Here is a 23,983-nt window from a genome sequence, read left to right on the forward strand (position 1 = left end):
TCCTGCTCCTGAAACACCCATGTGCCAGACGCCAGTATCTGTGTCTGTGGTTCCACCTCCACCTGATTCCAAGCTTCCAGACAGCGTTCTGGACCCTGGCTACACTGCACCCGAAGGACCCTTCCACTGCCCCTGTCAACCCACCCTCAGAGCTTCAGATGAAGTAGGTCTAGGGGGCCAGGCACCAGGATTTCTATAAAGCTCCCCCAAGAAACACTCGCATGCCCCCAGGTGGAGAACCGCAGTTCTGAGGAGGGAGGGCCCCGTCACCCCCGTGTCCTTGAGCCTACAGCCCCTCCTTGGCCGCAGCTTTCTGCCCTGGCCTGATCTTCAGAAGGTGGCTTTATAAACACCAGGCAGAGGGAACCAGATGCTGGACTTTTCAGTTAACCTCCTGTGGGAAACGTATGACACACCCAGCGTGTCAGGCTGAATGGTCGCTCCCATCGATGTCCTTGTCCTCATCCTAGAACTAGTGGCTGTGTCACCTGGCGTGGCAAAAGGGACTCAAAGGCCAGACCTTGAGATGGGGCGAGGATCCTGGGTGGTCTCTGTGGATCCTAAATGTTACTGCAGGGACCTGGGAGGGGTCGGAGGGAGCTGTGAGGACAGAAGCAGAGGGTGGATGGAGTGGTCGCACTGAAGGTGGAGGGAGGGGCCGTGGCCAAGGGATGCAGGTGCCTCCAGCAGCTGGAGAAGGTTAAGTAAGGAGATGGATTCTCCACTGGCGCCTCCAGAAGGACCCAGACCTACCCACACCTGATTTTAGCACCATGAGACTGACTCTGGACTTCCAACCTCCAGAACTACAGGGAATAAATGTGTTGATTCAGCTGCCGCTTCCTGGTAACTTGTTACAGTGGCAGCAGGAAACGGACACACCCAGCACCCAAGTTCAGACGGTCCACACCTCCAAGAGGCTGGACGCCTGTGGGCACCCCCGCCGCTCCACAGCAGGGGTCTCCTCTGCAGAGCAGAGACCACAAGCCTTGCTGTCCCCTCCCTCTATTGAGGGGCTGGTGCCCCGGGTTATAATCTGGACTCCCACCTGGGTGAAGGAAAAGAAAACTGCATCTAGCGTTTGAAAGTAAAAGGAAGCATCTTCGAACAGGCTTCATGGTGACCTTCCTCCACCCACGGCGGCCACAGGCAGAAGGGGCAGGGAGGAGTCAGTGGCCAGACCGGAGGTGGAGTCCCTGGGCAGCAGGTGGGTGCCCAGCCCTGCAGGGCCACTGTCCCTGGCTCCTGACCCTGGTCCCCACCAATGTGGGGTCTGGAGGGCCCAACAGCCTCTCCTAGCCTCCAAGCTGGGGCTCCCACCTGGCCTGGTCACAAGAATTCCCTGGGGAGATTTGTGGGGGGTTCTGTGGTAAAATTACATAGGATTCACCATTTTAGCCATTTTAAAATGTACAGCTCAGTGTCATTTAGGACACTCACAATGTTGTGCAACTGTCACCACTACCTAGTGCCAGAAGATTCTCAACACCTCCCACTCATCCCCATTAGCAGTCCCTCCCCACCCTCCCCTTCCCCAGCCTGAAGCCACACTATTCTGCTTTCTGTCTCTGAATTTGCTTGTTCGGGACATTTCATATAGATAGAATCATACAATGTGTGGCCTTCAGTGTCCGGCTTCTTTCAGACAGAAGGATCCGCCATCTTCTCAAGCCTCACCCCTGGGACCCAGCTGCTCACGGCGGGCACGTCCTGGGCCAGGCTCTGGCGCGGCTGTGACGCTGCCTTTCATGGCATTGCTGCTGAGCGTCCGTGTACATCATCCCCCATGAGGGGTGCCCTCCAGGAGCTGCAGGAAGCGCAGGACCCTAAAACCCTTGGGACCGTAACAACTCTCCTGTTGTTGACTTGGCCTCAATGTGGTCTGGGGGTCCAGGTGCGTCTGCCTCTGTCCTCGTCATGCCCCAACTCCGTGAACCTACAGATGACCGAACCCAAAGTACACATGTGTGCCCCGAGGCTGCCAAGCTGGTGCTCGATGCTGGGCCAGGGGCTCCACCAGCTAGAGGGGGAGCTGGTCTCTGGAAAGCAGGTAGGGCAGCAACGGGAACAGGAGGGCCGGTCCTGAAGGCCGGTGACAAGCATAGATGCAGACCTCAAAGGCCAGGCGAGGGGCCCTTTCAGCAGGTGCGGACAGATCTTGGAGATGAGGTATCCTCCCTGAGGCCTGCAGCCAGTGTGGAGACTAAACGCTCCAAAATGCTCCAGCTCAGCACTCTGGGGTTGAGAACTTTGTTTCACAACCACATGGCCCACAGCATTAGGATGGCCCTACAGTGGAGCTGGAGACTCTCCAGTTTATAAACAGTTCCTCTAATTCAATCATTCACCAGCATTAAATCTGAGAGACTTTGCATTCTCCAGATTGCAGGCTTCTCTTGAAAAATCAAAAGATGCACTGTCCTTGAGACAGGGCTGGGGCACTCCAGCGAGTTCCAGCCCAAGGTCCACTCCCCCCGGGGCCATGTCCTCACTCCCAGGACCTGCCTGGGCCGGTGGGACACCAGCTTACACGGAGCTGCCGGGCAGGTGCTGAGCTGGCCACACCTGTGGAGGGTAGGCAGGGAGACCAAAGGCTCCAGAACAAACAGGGCACCAGCCCCTTGTTCTGAGACGTCAAAGGTCCATGGACTGCTGTGAGGACGACATGCCACCAGGAACCTAAATGCCAGGGGACAGAGAGAGCTCTTCGGGGCCTTCAGCAGTGCCTCTAAGTCCTCAATGCAAGAGCGGCCACGGAACGCAGCTAAAAGCTGCCAGGTCACCACTATGATCCCACATGGCCTAAGCCCTTCCCGCTCAGACTGTCCTCATCTGTGATGTGAAGGCTGCTGTCTGGCCAGTTGGAGTAGAGAAAACAGACTGGACAGAGGGGGTTAACCATTAACAGACTGTTCTTGGATTAGGAAATGGTTTCTTAGAAATGGTCTGTAATAGATCAAATGGAGTTCATAAAAATGAAAAATTTTTATGCTTATAAGGATACCTTCAGTAAAGTGAAAAGATTATCACCAAGGAGCAAAACTATGTGCAAGTTATAGAGCTCATAAAGGACTCAAACGTGGGATACACAAAGAACTCTTACAAGTTGTTAATAAAAAGGCGACTCAATTTAAAAATGGGCAAAGGATTGGAAGGGTTATTTTTCCAAAGAAAATAAACAAATGGCCAATACACACACAGAAAGATGTTCAACATCATTACTCATTAGGGAAATAGAAATCAAGCCACAATGCGACATCACTTCACAATCGCTAGGATGGCTATCATCAAAAAGACAGGTAACAGTAAGTGCTGGCGAGGATATGGAGAACCGGAACCCTCATACCCTGCTGGTGGGAACGTAAAGTGGTATGGAAGCTTTGGGGAAAAGTCTGGTGGCTCCTCAAACAGTGAGGCATGACACTACAGGAGTTTACTCCAAGGTGTCTACCCAACAGAAGTGAAAACATATGTTTACACCAAAAGTGGTACTTGAATGCTCACAGCCACGCTATTCACAACAGCCAAAGGGTGGGAACAGCCCGGATGTCCATCAACTGAGGAACAGATTAAGTACAGTCCATCACAGGATGGTGTTATTCAGGTACAGGAAGGGATGAAGTACTCAGACGGCTGCAACACGGATGAAGCGCAAGAAAACACTGTGAAAGAAGTCAGCCCCCAAAGGCCACATATTGTGCCATCCATTTACATGGAATGTTCCGAGATAGCAAACTGCGGCTGCCTGCAGCTGTTGGGAGGGAACATAGGCTGACTCGCTACTGGGTATGAGGTTTCTTTTGGAGGCGATGAAAACGTTCTGAAATTATGGGGGTAACAGTTGCACAACCTTGTGAATTACACTAAAAACCATTGAATAGTACACTTGTAAATGGAGAATTTTGTAGTATGTGAATTATATCTCAAAAAATAGATTTAACAGGCTGATTCAGGCTGTCATCAAAGAGAAATGGACAGATGGAAAAAGCCCATTACACACTCATTTTTAGCGTCATACAGGTAATGCATATTTATTGAAAATTTTCTTCACCGACAATGGTGAGATCAAGACCCAAATTACAAAACATGATGGCAGTTGATACTTATAAAAATAAAGCGAAGGGCTATGTTTCACAGATTTGTGCAAGTTTCCTTCAAATCTCAGTCTGTCTTTTCGTTAAAAAGGAGATCATGGCATCTGTGTTATTCCTCATGATGTCATAGTAAAAATCTGCATTCCACTGACAAAAAAATATCTTTGCTTACAAACAGCACAAGTCTTTAAAGTGACTTTTCCCCAACAATAAATATAGAAAATAGCCTTTATCAAACATATCTCAGCTTGGTCAGAGCTGTTTCCTCCCCATCGGGGCGGGAGACCCAATGCCTCGAGAAGTTCCCCGAGTCTTTGGTGCCGTGGCGCCGGTGGCGCCTCCCTCGGGGCTGACCCTCCCAAGCCCCAGCCCTGACGCACTTCAGGACACACTGCGAGTCCGCTCACTGCACAGCGCAGGTCTGCTCAGAATGGCTCGAAGACGCCCCATGCATCCAGCTGAAGGCTGGAGCCCCTCCAAGCCGGCGGCCCCTGGAAACCCCACAGCCCCACCTGCCCGCCATGGCCATCAGCAAAGGCCCTCTGGCTCACAGCAGCCGTCACACCGAGGGGGTCCTGGGTGGGTGAACCTGCTGCACGAGCTGTGGGCGCTTCACTCGGGGCTTCCTCCGCTTCGGCCTGCTCTTGGCCTTGTTGATCTGCACCACAAAGAAGGCCAGGACCACCATGGCTCCCAGGAAGGCAAAAACAGGGATGGTCTGGCCCACCTCCTGGTTGTAGCGGCCAGGCATGATCCCTGCAAGGGGACAGCGGAGGGGTGGTCAGGACGCCACAGAGCTGCACGGCCGCAGCCTCTGTCCTCGGAGGGTAGACTCATCGGAGACGCAATGCTAAAACCAACATCACCAGCTGGGCTTGCAGGCCAGACACATTTTTTAAACCTTAGCTGAAGTGACCCAGAGGATGAATGAGAGAAAGGCAGTTATACTTGGATGAGAGGCTTTCTGGGAGAGTCAGGGGTGGGACATGCTAGCCTCAGAAACCAGGATGGCCTTTCTTCTGCCACGACAACCCACGACAGGGATGCACCACTTCTGTTTTCATAAAAACAATGAACAGTAGATAAGTCTTGATGCTGTGGGGAGGGGGGCTAGTGTCACACTAGCTGGACGGGAGTAAGAGGGAGGCGGCCTGGCAGAGAGGCCAGGCGCTGGGCACACCCCCGCCGCTGAGAAAACCTTCCACACATGGGACTTGTGGTTGGAAACTGAGAGTGGCCACTGGAAGACACTTGGTTTGTACTGTCATAGGGCTTTGTACCTGGGCAATGCTGGGGTTCCAGAACTAATCACCATCAGTGCACCCCACGACCTGCAAGAAGGCCCTCAGGAGCCTGACATGAGGACACAGTTCCCAGGGTTGGGCCACGTGGGCTGAGGTAGCCCTTCCTGATCCCTGGACTTTCTGGCCACTTCCTGGACCGAGGAGAAATGCCCCCAGGGAGCTATACACTTGCAAGAGCACAGGGATTTCCAGAGCAGGAGAGGCACCCACACTCTGCTGGAATGACTTGGTCCGATCATCCCAGGTAAGGCACAATCTGCCTCAGATAGTCCTGTCAAGGCAAAAGCCATTATCCCTGGAGGGAACATCTGATGTCACCTGGGATGAAGGACACCCACCTCCGCATTTAACTGAGAATTTCAGTCCAGGAAGTTCCACCCCAGGTGGGCCAGGGCAGAGAATAGGTGGAGACCTCTGGGTTGAGAGTTCAGGGGCCAGACTGTGACAGCCAGCCAACATAAAAGGAATTCAAATCTGAAAATCCAGGTAGGATTTTCTGAGAGACAACGATGTGTTAATCCTTCAGGTATGCTTTTAGCCTTGTTGATTTGTACCACGAAGAAAGCCAGGACCACCATGGCATCCAGGAAGGCAAAGACGGGAATGGTCTGGCTCACCTCCTAGGGGAGGGAGGGAGACTATTCTGAACAAACCATAGTAACATTCAGCCCAATTGTAAAGCATTTAAGAACTGACCTCCGGGAATGTCCCAGGCACCACTCTCTCCGGGAGACAAGGGTCTCACTTGAGGGCGATTCGATCGAAAGTTGGGTAACACCACTTTGTCCAGGTCGATGGAGAGTAACTTCTGATGTTTCCAAAGATTACTTCAGGAAAACGGATTCAAACAAAATAAAAGTAAGCAACTGTACTAGCCCAGGAAGCTGAGCCAATACCTAAGAAACAGAAAATGATTTAAACAGAAATAGGAAATGATGTCCCATCCACATCTACCTAAATCCAACTGCCGACAACTGGAGGGACTGCTTCCAGGTCCCAAAATGGGAACCAGGGGTCAGTTCTAGTGGGTTTCTAACACTGCCTATACCGGAAACATGATCCAGCAGCAGGAGAGGAGACTGCACGTTACCCTCCGAAAGGCACTCGGGGGCGCAGAAGCTGAGGCCAGTTTGAGTGCTCACGGCCCAGCCAGAAGTAGCACAGAGGTCTCTGCCAAGAGGCAGCAGAGACAGATGCAAACAAATGTAGCAAAGGGGGTGGACCTGGTGCCAGGAGCAGCCATCACCTTTGTCCTTAAGGACACTACTGTCAGGAGCGAGAATAAGGCAGACACACAAGTGACCGAGTTATGGAGAGAAACAAACTAGGGAATAAAGGAATACACATCTGCCTTGCCTGCGGGGCCAGGATGTGCTTTGCAAAATGTACTGTACTCCTACGATAGCACCGTTATTCTTACTACTAATTCTGAGATCTGAAGAACCTGTTCAGGCCAACACAAGTGATAACTGAAGGAGAGGGGCTGGCAAGCCGCCAAGAGCAGCAGACGGCTTGGGAGGACACTGAGATAAGAGCAAATAAAGTAGATGGAAAATCTGAAGACTGTTCAGGCTAAAATGCGGGAAAGGAATAAAACTTATTTGCAAATTATGAGTTTCCCATTTTTCCACTTCGCTTCTTAACTCCTTAGCAAGTTGCTGGCATATCTCTTACTTTGGCCAAGTGAAAGCCAAGATGTTCAGTTCTACTGGCAATCAGGATGAAGATCAGCAGGGAGCCGGGAGAGCTGGGTCTGTAAAGTGGCTTTCTGAGCATGAAAGAGATAAGCTACTATCGCGTGCGTCCAGCTGGGTAACTGCTTGGAAAATGCCAATGAGTATTATAACCTATTCTGTTAAAACAGAATATGATGTCACTTTACATTTCAGGTTTAATCAGTCTGAAAATTAAACTGACGATGTTAAGTTGTGGAATCAATGACACTTAACCCTGTAGGTGAATATATATATGCAGCTGTATTTTAATTTTAACAGCTGCTCTCCTGTTGTGGAAATGAATTATCTGGCAGTGGCCCTTTCTAGTTGAGCAGTGGTGGTGACAGCGTACTACGTTATCATTTGAGAATTTCACAGAGTCCCAGTGGGAGGGCAGAAGGTTGGCCTTGCCCAGGGGCTCCTCGTGGGTCTGACAGCAGCTGCTCTGAGTATGGACACCTGATGACTAAGGACATCAGGAAGTGCATCTTGTTTCAGAGATGGACCACACACCCACACTCAGCACTGAGCCTTTCCAGGGCTGCCTGGAGCTGTCCAGCACTGTCTCACAGTTCTGCAGATTCAGAATCTAGTCCCAGACCTAGGTTGCTGAGGACTAAGAATAACTTCCAACATGATGTGAGATGCGAGATGTGAGATAAAGGTGAAGTCTGGTGGGTGTACTAGAAGAAGGAATTCCTGAGGATGATGGTGAAAATCCAATTCCAGGAGCTACACATCATCAGCATCATTGATGGGCCAGGTTGGTACTTGATGGATTGTCTGATGTGGACATGCAGAGACCAAGGACACTGTTCTCTATTTCTCAGAGTCCTGAGCTGCACCCTGGAGAATAACTGGGTCTCAGGAATCTCTGCCAACGACTGTCCACCCAGTACAAACTGCTGACCGCGGCTGGAGTTAAAGCCTGGTTTGAATACTAGGATAATGACAGGTTATAAATAAATGGGATGTAAACATGGACTCTTATCAGAAATTTTGAAATGATGGCACGTTAACTGGAATGGAAAAGTACTCAGTAATTAAAGTCTCAGGAAGAAAACTGATGAGAAGACAACGTGACACTCCTGCAATTCTGTTTCCGATCGAGCGTGTTCTGAAGGAGACGTGTCAGTGAGTGATGCACTCAGAGCTTCCGTCCATGACAACAGTGAGGCTGAGGAAGCTTTGCGGCCCCTGCAGGCATCCTCCTCTCCATGGCTCACAGTGTAGAGGGTGGGTCTCTGTCCCCGCCACATACCCCCTGGCCACCCAACACCTGGACACACGGAGACCCAAGCAAGTAGGCAGGCTGGTGGGGGAGAGAAGGCAGGAGCCTCCCTCAAGGGCAATCTGCCACGTGCATGGGTTGTGCAGCCTGTGGGGGGACAGTGTCTCGCAGCACCACTGGACGGGGGTGGTGTGCTGCTTCCACAGCCGTGCCCAGGACGTGAGCCCCTGAGTTACGGTGCCAGGACCCCCAATCGCGCCAGAGCAGGGTATTGTCCTGCTGGGATCAGGGATTCCAGAGAAAGAAACGGGGAGAGGGAGCAATCTGGACACAACTTGGAACCAGCGGGCTGAGCTGGCTGTCCTGCTCGAAAAAGAAATAGCAGTGGTCACTCAAATTTTGGCTTCCAAGAGGAAATGACCAAGTGAAGAGATCGTATTCAATGGAGAAGCAGGCAGATCAACAGTGTCTGGGCCTGTCGTGGTATAATGTCACTCTACCAGGGACAACACTCAGCACAAGGAGAGGGCACAAATGTGACCCCAGCTTAGCTCCGAGCCAGAACTCAGCTCCCCTACCAAGTCTAGACCCCCTGGTCTGACAAAACAAAGACCCAGTCTGTATTTCAGAATCAACAGCACACACAGGGAACACTGAACTCCTGAGTCCCAAACTGAAGGAGCCAGAGCTTCCCTTCCAGTGACATTACTGGCAGATCACAGCTTTTTAAGCAAGACCCAATCAAACCGAACGGAAGACTAATTACCCAAAGCACTTTTCATGGTGGAGACCACCAGGGAACATGGTTCTAAAGGTCAACATGGGGGCCTGCTAATTTAAAAAACCATCACAAAACGACAAGCTAGATTTGATTACTCCATAATGATGTCAGTAAAATTCAATTCCCTCTTATTAAAAAAAAGAAAAAGGGCAATGAATCATAAACCCAGCAGAAGGAGTGGAAAAGCACCAACCTGGGAGCCGTCTCATTTAAAGGCTGCGGCTTGGCCCACGACAGGTGCGGACAGGCTGGCAGTGCCCGTGGCTCAGGACCTCCCAGCCGGGCCTCAAGGACCTTGGAGTACCGGTGCAGGTGGTTCCCTGGGCAGCGCCACGCCGACGATAGGGGAGCACCATTGTTGAGAAGATGCGGGGGGAAAATGAGGCTTTATTAGTCATCTGGCTGCTTTCTGGCTGTCAGGCCCACTATGCACTGTTAACCCGTCTGCCAGGTGCTCAGGAGTGAGGCCTTGAGGTGCCCTCGCCCCTGCCCCCAGTGAGGTGCCCGCTGCTGAGGGCATGTGAACAGATCAAGACAGCCTGTCCTTTTCAAGTGGCCACACTGTACGCATGGCAGTGGCCATGCAACCCTACTGACCACAATTATACACATAAGGCCACACACGAGGCCTCTAACCTGCAGATGAGCTTCATGGAAGCAAGCTTCTCAAGTATTAACTTCTCAGGTCAAAAATAAAATCTGCATTTTCAACACTTCCTTTATATCTTAGCTCTGTGCTGCCCAACGCTGTAACCATTGGCCACACGGGGCTACTGAGCAACTGAAATGGGCGAGTGTCACAGAATGTTACATAATATTCGGTGATCTAGGCTAAAGAGTTTTACTGCTATGAACGTGTTTCCTTTTACTTCTTTAACGTGGCTACTGGGGACACAGAACTACACTGCAGCTCACACTGCACTGCTATGGACAGCCTGTAGGGATGCAAACTCAGCCTCAGGGCCTCGCAGACCAGGCTCTGCTGAGTGACTACCCCGGTGGTCCCCCGCTAGGCGACCTGAGTGGTCACTAACCTCTCGGCTCCCAGTTCTTCTTCTGAGAACCAGAAAAAACAGCACCTATTTTCACAGGGTTCTGAAAGGCCTCAGAGAGTAATCTGGGTAGCCTGGTGCCTGGTACCCAGGGAGTGCTCCAAAATGCCAGCTGCTCTCCCCAGGAGCCCAGGCGCTCACAACTCGTCTGGTCTGAGTGGGATAGCACCACCTGAGCAGCGGGGTGGGCCCTCGGCCCTGCTCCCCGAAACCCCTGCCCGCTACAGGTGCCCAGAGAGCTCAGTGGTGGCTCTGCAGATTGGCTCCGCCTGCCGGTGGACAGGACGACATCCTGGAGCAGCCTGGGCCAGCTCCTGTGGCCACTCACCTTCCATCCTCTCCGGAGGCACCGAGCCTGCTCCGCTGGGGGGGCGCTGCCGATCCCCTGAGTGGCTGAGACTGGGGGGCGTCACCCCATACGCCGTGTACTGAAGGAGCGCGTCCAGCAGCCAGAAGCAGTCTGCGGGTTCAACAACACACTGCTAAGGAACTAGACTTTGTTGAGACAATTGCTACATGACAATACAAGTTAGCCTCCAACGAAGGGAGAACAGGACGTGAGAAGATGAGGTCAAAGTCCACCCCTATTCGTGTGACATGCATTCTCCCGGTCAGTGGTAACTGCAAGGACCACGGGCTTCACTCCAGGCCCAGGGTTTGGGCATAACAGCTGCCCGGGCGCCACTGGGCTTTGGGGCCCTCACTGATGGAAAGACAGGGCTCACTCAGGGACAGTGGGACCACGCGACACCACAGAGAGAAGCACCACCCAGAGAATGGGGCAGCAAAGCTCCCACCAACGCCTGGAGGTGTCCTGGGGGAAGGAGCTAGATCTTCAGCACAATGGCAGAGCCAGGCCACTGTGCATGCACCACAGGGAGGTGGGTTCAAGGTCAACACAAGTGCAGAGTCCAGTAGTTTGGGCTGCCCTGAGTCAGCGAATCCCAACACAAAGGACAAGAGCAGAAAGCGGCTAGTTATGTCAGGGGGACTTCACAGGGAGTCTAGGTGTGGGGCAGTGATCAACAGCCCTCATCATAGCCATACAGATGGGCCCTCCCTATCAGGGGACTGAGGAGCCACACTGACTTTAAATTTGGGGTCACTGCTTCCCACCTGTCTCCCTGCATCCGCCACTCCCCATCCCATCAACACCAGCTGGGGCAGAGCAAGACCCAGAGAGGAGACACCAGGAAGCACATGTCTCACCACAGAGCACCCTGGTCAAGGGCTCAAAGCCCTGAAAGCTGCTCCAGGAGGCCACGTGACATTTAAGGACCAGGATAGTCTCTCAGGCATTGACCATTTTAATAAAGACTCTCACTAGAGATCTCAGGTCTTAAAAGACAGTCTCTGAAGAAATGAAACACTAATCTTTCAACTGTGACTTTAACCATCACTTTTGATTTTTAAAAAGACCAATCATATTCTAAGAATTTACGTGAAACTCTAGGACCTAGTCACTTAACCTTCACATGAGAGAGAGAAAGGGAGAGGAGGATGGAGAGGGGATAATGGGGCACTGAGAGAGAGAGAGAGAGACATTGAGAGAGAGAGAGAGGTGCCCCACAGACTCCCAGCTCCTGCTCGAGCAGCCTCATTGCCTCCAGTTAAGCCTGATCACCATCTGCAAATATGAGGATGACTCCCAACCCGCCCCCAGTCCTCCCGGGACTTAGAAGACTAGGTTTTGGTCCTGGTCCTGTCTTTATCTCACCAGGCAGAGACAGAATACTTTCCATTCCTCTTTTACAAAACAAGAAAAAGAGAAGTCTGGGTCCAGGCTCAAACCCCCAAATTTGAAGGATGCATCGAGAGATGCTGAAAAGGAGGAGGGATGCAAAGGACTAGTTCCCCATCCCCCGCCTCCCCCTCACACCCAAAAATGATACCAAACACCCCCTTAACAGCCAAAATTTCCAAGTTTGGGAGGAGTGCCAAGTGCCGACCCTGCAGGGCAAGGCTGGGGACCCGGACTCCAGAGGGGGACACCGAGGAGGGCAGAAACCCCATCTGCAGGCCAAGGGTCTCCCCACTCAAACACAGTGATCCTGGCACCTGCCAGCCTCAGAACAAAAGAGTGCAGAGAGGAAGACAGCACAGCCTGGGAAAGCACATTTGTTTTGCTGATCAGTCGCTGGACTGAGAGCTATGAGAACACCCCAGGCAGTCAGAGCAGCTGCGCCAACGGGAGCAGCCTCTGTCTATTTACCAGCATCTCATCAGAGCAGTTAGGGGACAAGGAAGGAAGGGCCGTGAACCTCAGGGCCACAAAGCCCTACACTTTTCAGCCACTCCCCGACTTCTCACCCTTCTGCCGGTGACTGTCATCCAAGCAATTGGAGTCTCCATATAGCACAATCCGGCCGCCACCCTCAGCTGGAATCTGATACAGTCCCAAAATGGGGACGTTTTCAACCATTGCCACTTCCTGCTTCAAAACCTCCAATCCTGAAACAACACAACAAAAACAGCAATGAGAATTTCTGGTGAGGAAAGAATGATTTTCCAGTTGTCCCTTAACTTGACGTTTTGTCTATAGGACCAAAAAAAAAAAAAATCACAGCAGAATCTAATATTCAACCACAACAGTGCAAACTTTTAGGACAAGAAAACACCACATAAAGTACCCCTGGGTTGGGCTGCAGCGAAATTCACGTATCCCTCTTTCACTTGAAACGGTGGGGCACAATATTTACGATCCTAAAGGTGTCACTGCTCCCTCTCTGTCCCTCCTCATCCTCCTGAAAGGCTTGTCTCCGGAGCACACACATAGGGCAACCAGCCAGGAAGCTCCTCTCAACACGCAAGTACCTCTACAGATACAGCCACACACTGATGCCCAGGCTGCATGGTTTATCATTAAAAGTTGGGACAACCATACTCAATTTTTAAATTTAGATTTAAGAAATTGCTACATTCATCTCGTGAATACAGTCCAAATGTTCCAACAGCAGAGCCGCCTCACCTCTGCCCAGATGACACAGGTACAATGTCTAATGGATCAACAAGTCAGAAGTGCCCAGAACCACGCAGCACCTGCCAGTGACATCGTCACAGACCCGAGGAGTCTCCATGTTGGAGGCAAAGTGCTCCTCACACTAGGAGATGACACATCATCCACCAGAACTCAGGATTCACTGCTTTGGTAATATCCTAAAAAGTCTGTGACTATAAAAATGCAGCACTTCCTGCCCTCTGCGTATAATCCCACCAGGAACTGAGTGGGAAAGTAAACAAGATTTCCTTTGTCGGGAGATAGAGCAGGAAATGGTGGGGTGGGGAGCACACAGCACTGCCTCGGCCTCGTGGTCTGACAGAGTTTTGTTTCTGACAATAGGGTCCTTTTTGATCTGGCATAACCCAGATTTTTAAATTCCTATTTCGTACCCAAAAGATTATTCAACTTAAACCCTGTTCAGAAATAAAAAGCCCCTTAAAAAGAATTCCAATGTAATTAATTTTTACTTTCAGACTAGCAGAACAACAAAATAAATATGCACTCGAGTCTACTTCTGGTTTCTCTCCTTCCAAAACGAGGGGCTGCCAGATGGTAACAAGCCAACAAGGAGACCACTGCCTGCACCCCGAGGGTATTCCTGGAGATGACACTACCCTGTGAGCCAGGGATCCCAGAAAGAATCACCAGTGCATGGAAAACCATGCCAGGCGGCAGGGACAACAGCTTCATCTGTGTGCTCAAACTTAAAATACAATCTTGCAAATACAGAACGGCTTGTTAACATTATTACTTTGCCTTGACTGGAAGGAGAGCGCCCCTTCCAGGTAACACAGCAATAAATTCTACTTCACACAGGCCAACAGATGAGTGAGAAATCCTGTCTTCTCGTCATTTTCAACTCTTGAAACCATTCCTAATTTCCAGTTACAGAAAATGACAACCTGCACAACACAGGGGGCCTTCCATTCTGAAACACAAAATAGCTTGCACAGGGAAATGAACGCTGCATATCCATGAGCCCCTCATGCTGGTTGTGGAACAGCCTCCCAGCATGTGCAGATGACAGAGACATGGTGTGGAACCCCGACTCTGGAGTGGGGCTGCAGGAGACTGTCCTGGGCAGGACGGAGGGCAGCCACCACCTTCAGGAAGGGCGGAGGCAGTCTGGGGTGCCCAACTCCCCAGCACCCCGCTTTGCTCTGTGCACCCAGCACAGCGTTACAGGTACTGATGCGAGGAGGCACGGAATCATCAGCCTTCCTGGGTGATGCCTGCCTGTAGTTCAAGAAGCAAAACTGAAAGAGAAGAACTTTCTTCCCTTCTGGTTCTTCAGGGAATCTTAGGAAATGACTCAAATATGCTTTATCTTCACACAGTTAAGAACTTCAAAACACAGTCAACATTTTTCCTAAAATGTTAGTAATCTGGCAATCACAGAAGCAGAACAATTAATAAACACTAACAAAAATTTCAAGCAACTTTGAAAGTAGTTTAAAAAAAAGCTGCAAGTATTCAAAAGCTCCTCTTTTCCTGTAGGAAATTCAATTTATTCTGCAGTAGTCACTATACACATATTCAAATTATCAACAAGAGACTGTCTTGCCTGTCTTTGTATCCCCCAGAGCCACTACACAGAAGTCTCGCTTAAAGTAGGTACAATACCAACAGTAAAATAAGGTTTTTAAAAATCCAAACCACTAATGCATAAGGGGTTTCTTTTTGAAAGAAAAGAAGGAAGGAAGGAAGGAAGCAAGCAAGCAAGAAAAAGGGAAACCAAAAAGTGTATGAACAGTAATCCTTTACCTTGGTCTTTAAACGTCTGTGTTATCACTATGCCATCTTCTGGAAACTTCGCAATGCTGCACCCTGACGCGTAGTACACTAGGGAACAGTTGTTCACAGTTAGAACCCAGCCATGCTGAACACTTTCATCAGCAGCTACTCATTTACCAAAGATGCATTCCTTAGACATTATGTATTTTCTAAAATTGTTTTTAATTTTAAGAGAGGAGCTGCTACATTGCCTGGTCACAAAAACTACAAGTAACCACCTCAAAACTCAAACTAAAAAACGCTATTAACCTAAGGTTTCTGGGTAGGTTTCAGAAGTCAGAGCTGTCAGAACGTGTAGAGTTAGTGGCAAAAACACTCCAGATGTTTTAGAAACCACTCACCAAAAAGAACCTGGGGGCGAGGGAGGGGACAACTTAGATGAGATATGCAGTTATTCCATAAATAGAATTTTATGAATAATCAGGGACCTGGGGCTATTTCCTATTTGGGAATATAAACAGTATAAAGAACCTCACAGGTGGCACTAAAATCAGGAATGTGTGCACAAAGTATTTTCATTTTCAAAGTTTGGACAGAACCAGGGTTAATACCCAGCTTTACAGGTGCCTTTGTGAGGACCCTGAACAGGTCTCTCCGTGGACCCTCCTTGTTTCATGCTCTGAACCTTGGACTTCAGAGACACACGCTTCTGCTTGCCCACCTCTTGGAAAGATGAGCCCTATTAAAAACCAACACAGAACCTTACTGTCGTGGTTGGCCAAGGTGAAATCCCCCTCATACAGGCCATCACTGAACCCCATGTTCCAGACTGACAGCAGCTCGTTCAGAGCCGGAATGTTGGCTCCTCCGGTGTCCGGCATCCACCACTGCCTGTAGAAGTGATGAGGGGTCAATGACGGATAAGAGCATCCTATACACGCCTACCCTTTTCACGACAAAATTGATTTCTCCTGCCAGTCTAGTCAGTCCACAAGAGGTTTCAGCTAAAACTGGGTGTGAGTAATACTGCAACGTAAATGCTCCAGCCAGTGTACACAGTAAATCAAAGCTCAGCTTATTTCATGAAATGCACCACACTGAACATAAATGTGCGGCATACAGAGCCCAGACCTTGAGATGGTCAGCGAAGGAAGATGGGTAAGAAAGAAGCTTATGAAGTTCAAGTCACAGACTCTAAAGAGAGAACTCGTACCATACGGATGACATGTTCATAACACACTGGGGATTCTTCATCGATAAGTAATTAACAGCAAGGTTTTTTAAATAACAGTTCCTTTGGTGCATTTAAGTGTGTAGAGATTCAATAAAGGAGAGATAGAAGAACGGAAAAGAATAGAAATTTAAAGCTGAAGTGTCTAAGATCAACAGGGACAATGAACTGTTTCCATTACTACTAGAACCAATATGCAGTTTCCTTACTTAACAAGCCACTTTCAAGAACATCTCGACCAATGGAGAGAGAGCTTGCCTTAACCAGGCGTCTAAACCTGTCTCTAACAGCCAAAAAGACCACCAACGGGTCAAACGATCAGTTTAAGTATTCCCTGGATAGAATTCAACTCCAATAAAGTCAAATTTCTTATCCAAATATCAGTTCGTATCAGTACCTCGTGTTTTCATCATAAAACTTGACTTTCCTCATCACGGATGTGTTGTACCAGTCACTGAAGACGATGAGGGAAAGGCCATTATCCACATCCCTCCGCAGTTTGGCCACCTCCTCAGGGAAGTACTCCTCCTCACTGTCCACCATAAGCAGAGTTCCTGAGGGACAGAGCACCCAGGTTTGAGAACCGCCACCTCACCAAGAGGATGTCACTGTTTCAGAAACATGGTATTTTACTGATGTCAACATCTCATTACTGGTTTCTAATATTTTGGTCTGTGCCCCTGGATCCACTTCAGAAGGGGGTGGAAAAAAAAAGGACCAGGGTCCCACAGCTCACAGACAGCAACCAGCCATGGCCTTCTGTTTCACTGCTGATGCCCAATATAAGGGTGTTTCACTCACCTGAAAAGAAGCAAAATCCCCTGCTAGAGTTTCTTTTACTTAAAAAAAAAAATTAAGACAAAAGTATACAAATGTCCTTGTCCCCAACCTTCCTGGTAGTTTCAGATTTTAGCTGAATGTCAGGAACACGGGCCACTCTCTCGGGAGCCTGGTCTGGGCCTCCACCGGGACCAGGAGATCCTAACCCCCACGACTCCCCCACGACCCCCCTGCTGGCTGGCTGGGGCTCCCTGGCCAGCACCTTGCCGTCACTTACCATACTGACTGGCGTCAAAGCAGGTGAAGGGGGAGCCAAGGACTTCAACGAAGTAGCCCATGCTTCTCAAGTGCTGATACATGTCCCTGAAGTTGGTGTGGATGTGGTCGCCATTCCTGCAGCACAAGAAGCCCGGCACTAAGACCATCAGCCTACACTCGAGATAAAAGCCCCACGGCCACAGAGCTGACTTCTGAGACCTGGCTGGCTCTGAAGGGGCAGCAACGTCATCCCCAGAGGCCCCGCAGCCCAGGTCCTCAGCATGAAGTCAGCTTTTCAGATCAGCTCTCCCTGGGCTGCATGTACAGTGGCTGCTAACAGAAAACCACCTGCCCGGCACGGGCATGAAGGAGATAAAACAATGAGAAGAAACGGCCAAAGCAATGTTGCATAGAGTACACTGAGCCTCACTCTGGCAGAGGCACACATGTGACAGGCCACTCTGGAAGTGGCACACATGTGACAGGCTAGCACCGCCTGCCCTGGACACACTGGGAGGGGGGCACAGTGCCCTGTGTGCTGTACCTGCTGGCAGCAGCACAGATGACTTCACATCACAGCCACCGCTCACCTGTCTACCCCGCCCCACAAATGTGCCGTTTCACACAGTGGTGTGCTCTGTGTAGGCCACCTGCCCCATGGAAACTTCCAGGGGTCCCCTATCTGCCACTTGTGAGTCCACAGCCATTACAACAGCTTCTTCCCACTTTCTGTCCACCTGTCTGTGGTCCGAGCCAATCCCATCTGCCTTCCAGAGACACCCTGTTTATAAAGAGCGAGTCTGACCTTGTAAGTGTCCTGTCCAAGTTCTTCCATGCTTCCTCCTCCCTCAACATTCAGTGTCAAGTCCAAACTTTTATATTTAATTCTAAGGCAGAAATGAGCTTGGCGTGTGGGCAAGAGGAAGTCAGCGCAGCAACCCCAGGTGAGGGGCTGTGTGAGGCGGGGTCTGGAGGGGAGAGCAGGACTCACCCCAAGTCTGGCTCGGCAGCCACAGCAGTTTTAAGCAAACTGTGATAGAATTCATGGTTTTCGAAATTACCAGGACTGCTATACAGAGAACGGAACTTGGGGGAGTGAGGACAGCAGTGAGACTCATCAGGAAGCTCTGTCACCCCTGGGAAGGGACGAAGACTCCGGAAGGAGGGCGGAACAGACTGGCAGGGTTTGCCATTGTCTGGAAGAAGGCCCAATGGGATGTGCTGACTGAGCCAACAGCAGTCAGGGTAGGAAGGTGACCAAGGAGGACTTCAAGGGTGGCTTCACTGCACAACCGTGCGAGTCAGACAGAACAGCAGGGCACCCAACAGTGTGACAGGAGCCGACAGAGTCTGGGCTGCAGGAGGAGGAGTGTCCTGCTGAGGAATGAGGGGCGGGGCTGCAGTGCTCACCAGTCCAGAGGGTCGTTCTTCATCCGGAGGTTGTCCCTGGGGAAGTAGCCAGGCGGGTAGCGCAGGTTGTGGTACTGGTCCCAGAGAACCCTCTTGCTTCGAGGAGGAGAAGGGATTATCTTCACCTTAATTGGGAGCTTCACTGTGGAAGTCTGTTCTGTACCACTTTTGGACTGAAAATAGAAGAAATTTGAAATGTCTCTTTTGTCCAGAAGAAACTTCCAGGTTTTCAGGTTTGAAAACTCACTTTTATTTATCAATTTAGCCCAAATAGCCTGAACACAAGAATTTATAATAACAACAAAGGCAGGAAAGAACATTCACGTATCATAATGCCATAAAAATTCGTTTTGACTTCAAATTTAAGGTACCTGGCTCCTAAAAATGACTAGACTACAAAGGGTTAACCCAATTCTGTGCAATCATTTTGAGGATGAAATCTGGCACCTCATTTACTGAGTGAGTGACCTGTCACTACAGCCGTTCCCCAGGCCTGGACCTCCAATCGCTGCCCAGAGCCCACCACGCCCACCACCTGCGCCTCACATCCAAGTCCCCACACATTCCACCCACCCCTCCCCTTCCCTCGAGCCCCTCCGGGCACCCACTTACCTCCTCCTCTGCTGGGGAGGCCACGGTGACCATGACATGCCCCTGTGCGATGCCCTCCCAGGAAGCGGCTTTCTTGGTGACAGAGATGGAAATGGCCAGGTAGCCTGACCAAGGCCACAGCACTGAGGAGTAAGAGAAAGCAACTTCGATGTTGTCTCCATTCTGTGGTAAATAGGGCTGCCACTCCGGCTGCAAGAGAGAACAAGCCAAGGACAAGGTGAGGAGCTCCGTTCCCCAATTACCTGCATCGTAATGTTGAAATACCTCAATGAACAGGGCAAAATGAGGTGGACACATGGACACTAAGCCACCTATAACCAAATCCACCTGCGCATGGTCTGGACCACCATCCACAAGAAGAGTCTAGAAACACCATTTCTGACAGCCTCCAATTCTAAAGAGGATTTTTTTCCCCAAGCTTAAAAAGGGGGCTGGGGCGGCAGAACACATGGCTTTGGAAATTTTATCTGATAGAGATCTTACATAAATGAAAATTCTCGATTTAGAGTTAGATCTCAATTAGCTACATGCTTAAAGAATCACATTGCTTGAACAGAATAAAATAATAAAACAACATGGACGCAAACTGTCACCAATTGGATTCTGACACCCATGACTGGGCAGGCAGAGTGTGGCAGAGGACCCGAGGGAGAGCTGGCCAGACTCTGAAGAGGGCCGCCCACCTGGCCTGTCTCTCAGGCTTCAGGATCGGGGAGAGGGGAGCTTCAGGGGAGCATGCCCCACCAGGAAGAAACACACATCAGCTCTTACAACGAACCAGTATTTCAAACTAACCTGAACTACTCATTTCCCTCACCAGCTAGAGAGCAATCATCTGCTCCCCAAGAGTCAGCACACTAAAAAAATTGTGAAAAAGAAGAAAAACAGCATCACAAACAAAGAGAAAGGAAAAAGATTTTTAATAAATGCTTCTGAAACCACTGGCTAAAACCTGAGCTAAAAGCTAACTTTCATCCATCTCTTATACTACACATCAAATTAACTCAACACAGACAAACATTAAATATTTAACAAGCATAAAAGGGAAGAGAGGAGAAAATAAAATTGAGATTTTAAAAAATATTTCTGGAGGGCTAACTTTTCTAATTTTTGAAACAAAAGAAGAAATCACAAAAGATGAAAACTCAACTACATAAAAATGTGAAACTTTTACAGAATTTCCTCCACTCCCAAGTTTTTAAACCACCTCTAATATTAAAGAGACAAGAAAACAATAATCTGGAAGATCTTTCTGTATGAAACACACAATGGTTAATTTCTCTACGATGTAAAGATCCTGTGTCAGACTGACAGGGACAATCTAAATGCTCATAAGAAATGGGCCAAAGGAAGTGAAAAGCTAATTCACCCAAGAGGAATCGGTTAACAAACGTGCAGACATCCACCTTACAAACAACTGAAAAAGTATATATTAAATTGAACGTTAGATTTAACTATACATTTAACATGAAAAAGATGGACCACAGTAGAAACAAACCAAATGTCCATCAACTGACAAAGCAGGGTCTATCCGGACAGTGAACCGTATTCAGTCATAAGAAGGAGCAAGCACAGGTACATGTCCAACACGGATGAGCCCTACAGATGTTAGGCTCAGTCACAAATGACCACGTGACGTAGGAGTCCATGTGTGTGAAACACCCAGAACAGGTAACTCCATGGAATTGCCAGGGGCTGAGGCAGAGGGATAGGAAGGGACTGTTAATAGGGATTTCTTTTTTGAGTGATGCAAATGTTTTGGAATCACATGGTAGTCATGGTTGCATCACTACTTGTGAATACACTCACGACCACTCAATTGCACAATTTAAAAGGTGCAGTTTATGCTATGTGAATTTTACCTCAATTTTTTAAAACCTCATGAATTAGGGGAAAAAAAGACACATTATCCAGTGCAGAGACACTATCCCTGTTTACCACTGGTGGCAGTCTGGGCTAACATAACTCTCCTTTTGGAAAGAACCTGGTATTCTGTACCAAGAGCCATAATAACATCCACACCTCTTACTCAGGATTCTAATCCAGGGAGTTTATGTTAAGAAAATAACTCAGCAGGAAAGAAAACCATATATGCAAAGATATTCAGTAAGATATTTACAGCTAAAGAAAACCATCTAATTGTTCAAAAAAGGATAGTAAGTAAATTAGGATTGAACAATTCTATATAGCATCAAACAACCATTAAAAAGAACATTGGTGCTGTATATATAGTTACGTTTTTAAATGTTTGTAACATGAGAACTGAAAAAAAAACTAAATTTCTGCCTACCATACAAAGGTAACAAAAAATATATATTTCAGATAAGGGCTGAGAAATAATAATATTTTTAAAACAGTGCGCTCCGTTAGTGTGTGGGGCTAAATTCATTTTTCTGTTTTTCCCCCTACCCTTTACTGTTGTGATAATGTTTACCTAATGAATGTAAAAAAGTTATAAAGACAAAATTCAAATAAAGACCATACCTTCTAAACTTGAAGGCCCATTCGTGCTCATTACACAGTGAAATAATTACGAGTGGGCCTCTCATTACAGATGGGAAACTGTAAAGACGAAGACTCAAATGTCATTAGTTGACTCAGGAGCCTAACTCAAGATGTCAAAGTAAAAGAGTAGCAAACTGATTTCAGTCATTTATCCCTGACTTACCTGTAATGGACTTGGGAAAACAAACCACTGCTTCCAATCCCCGGCACCCGGGCAGGAAGAGGACCTGTCCCTTTTAACCGCAGGAGGAAGTCTGGGCCATGTCTAAGTTCACCGCTGGCCAGAGGGCAGTCTCACCTTGTCCACGATCCTTCCCGTGACCCCCATGCCATTGAGGATGGTGACATTGACGATGGTGGGCATTCCTCCGTAGTAGATGGGCTGGGAGCAGTAGGGCCACATGTAGGGGCACTCGGTCAGATCAATGTAGCCAGGGCTCAAACTGGAAGAAAGAATTCAGTGCTGGAGTAGATGGTGCTGGAAGTGGTGACAGAGCCACACGACGGCAGGGAAGCCTCAACATGGTGGACCTGAGCCTTAGAGGACCTGCTCCAGGGCTGCTCGGCACTTGGCTTCAGAAAGCTGCCTGCACCCAGGAGGCTTTCGGGCCAGCCCACATAGCCTGGGGACATGTGGGTGTCATCTCTTCCCTCCTGCCAGCCTGGAACCCTGTGGTTGTGGCTGGTGGACAGCGAGGACAGCCCTTGGACTCAGGGTTTCAAATCACAGGGGCAGGGCAGATGGACTTTTTAATAACTGAAGCTGGGACAAATGGGTGGCCACTCGGCAAAAGCTAAAATTAGATCCATACCTCACACCATATTCAAGAATAACCTCTGAATGGATCAGAGAGCCTCAAATAAATAAAAGAAACAAGTGCTACAAGAAAACATGGGTGAGTCTCTCTTTCACCCCAGTGCAGAGAAGGTGTTCTGTGCCTCAGAATCCAGGGATGGCAACAACAAAAGACTAACAAACTTGGTTATAAAAAAAGAAGAAACCACATGGCCCAAAACACTTCCGCAAAGTCAAAAGGCGACTGACAAACTGGGAGAAATAGCTGCAGTAAAGGGTTACTCACCCTAATATACAAAAAACTCTTAAAAATAAAACCAAGGGACAAAACCTCTGAGAAAATTGGGGAAAAGAAATGAAGAGACCTTTCACAAAAAATATATAAAAATAGTCTTAATCACATACAAAATGTCCAAACTGACTCTTAACCCAAGAAATGCAAATTAAAACAACACTGAGATATCACTTCCCATGTGTCAGATTAGCAGAAAGTAAAAAGCAAGACAGGACAGTGTGTCGGGGAGGCTCTGGTAAATAGGCAGGCACCCACATCAGTGTGGAAGCGAACAGCAGGGAAACAGAGACTCTGCTCTCAGCTTTGACTTGGCTCCCCCACTTCTAGGACCCTTCCCCGAAGACACACTGCCAACAAAAATGAAATACAGGCATAAGCAGCTCACAATTACAAAATACTGGCAACAATTTAAATGCCCATATATAGATACGTGCTTGAATAAACAATGATCTCCACGTCTCCACGCTCTGAAGCTGTAAAAAAAAAAAGGAGAAAGAGCTCTATGAACTGATTCAAAGTGACTTCCAGGATGCTGTTTAGAGGAAAAAAGTACAAAAGAGTATTTACAGTAATGCTATCCTGCAGGTAAGGAAGGGGCTGTAAGAGAACAGGTAGAAATACAAAAAGGACAAATCAAAAACTAACGAGACTGTCACCCACGGGGGTGGAGGGGACAGGGCCAGGAAGGGTGAGGTAGCAACACCCCTCCAGCTATCCTCTGCGTGCAGTTCTGACTTTGGAGCCATGGCAGTGTTTCACAACCCAACACATAACTAGGTGAAGTCAACCAGGATGGGGGAGGGATCCAGAAAGAAACAAGAATACGAACAAATGAACTCAACTGTATTGAAAATAAATAGCAAAACCAGACAGATGGGGTTGGTAGGGAGGAAGAAAAGAAATTAAGTAACTTTGGAAAACAGTACGACTATATGCTATAAAGCTAAAGATAAAAGAACTACACACAAACATCACCCTCTCTGACATCCCCAGGTGTCAGTTTCTAAATCCTGCTCTCCAATGAGAAGACCACGGCTGCTTGGACAAAGAACCGATATCAACACTGGGCATGTAAATACTGCCAGAAAGTGAGAAAGTGCTCCCCAACTGATGGACACACTGGAAAGACACGGGAGCCAACCAGAGGGAGCCCCAGAGAGCCAAATCTGGGGCAAAGTGAGCAA

At 48.9% G+C, this 23,983-nt stretch overlaps 1 protein-coding gene across 9 annotated transcripts in view; it reads right to left on the reverse strand.

Annotated features, from left to right (window-relative positions):
- Positions 1 to 4,003: 4,003 nt before the first annotated feature.
- Positions 4,004 to 23,983, reverse strand: part of MBTPS1 (membrane bound transcription factor peptidase, site 1) — a 47,229-nt gene continuing 27,249 nt past the window's right edge. For 7 of the 9 annotated variants that reach the window (XM_032486865.1, XM_032486870.1, XM_032486868.1 and 4 more), the window contains 13 exons: positions 23,234 to 23,272; positions 22,007 to 22,151; positions 19,204 to 19,392; positions 18,592 to 18,764; positions 17,201 to 17,316; positions 16,541 to 16,697; positions 15,679 to 15,803; positions 14,943 to 15,020; positions 12,488 to 12,628; positions 10,506 to 10,637; positions 9,319 to 9,445; positions 6,095 to 6,225; positions 4,004 to 4,850 (listed from right to left, as the gene is read on the reverse strand). In XM_032486865.1, the coding sequence (XP_032342756.1) occupies positions 4,654 to 4,850; positions 6,095 to 6,225; positions 9,319 to 9,445; positions 10,506 to 10,637; positions 12,488 to 12,628; positions 14,943 to 15,020; positions 15,679 to 15,803; positions 16,541 to 16,697; positions 17,201 to 17,316; positions 18,592 to 18,764; positions 19,204 to 19,392; positions 22,007 to 22,151; positions 23,234 to 23,272 (1,750 nt within the window). In that variant the 3' untranslated portion in view covers positions 4,004 to 4,653. The remainder of the gene's footprint in view (positions 4,851 to 6,094; positions 6,226 to 9,318; positions 9,446 to 10,505; positions 10,638 to 12,487; positions 12,629 to 14,942; positions 15,021 to 15,678; positions 15,804 to 16,540; positions 16,698 to 17,200; positions 17,317 to 18,591; positions 18,765 to 19,203; positions 19,393 to 22,006; positions 22,152 to 23,233; positions 23,273 to 23,983) is intronic. The other 2 variants (XM_032486872.1, XM_032486873.1) reach the window with 2 other exon arrangements.

Source organism: Camelus ferus, chromosome 9 (genome assembly GCF_009834535.1).
Source record: "Camelus ferus isolate YT-003-E chromosome 9, BCGSAC_Cfer_1.0, whole genome shotgun sequence".
Lineage (NCBI taxonomy): Eukaryota > Metazoa > Chordata > Mammalia > Artiodactyla > Camelidae > Camelus > Camelus ferus.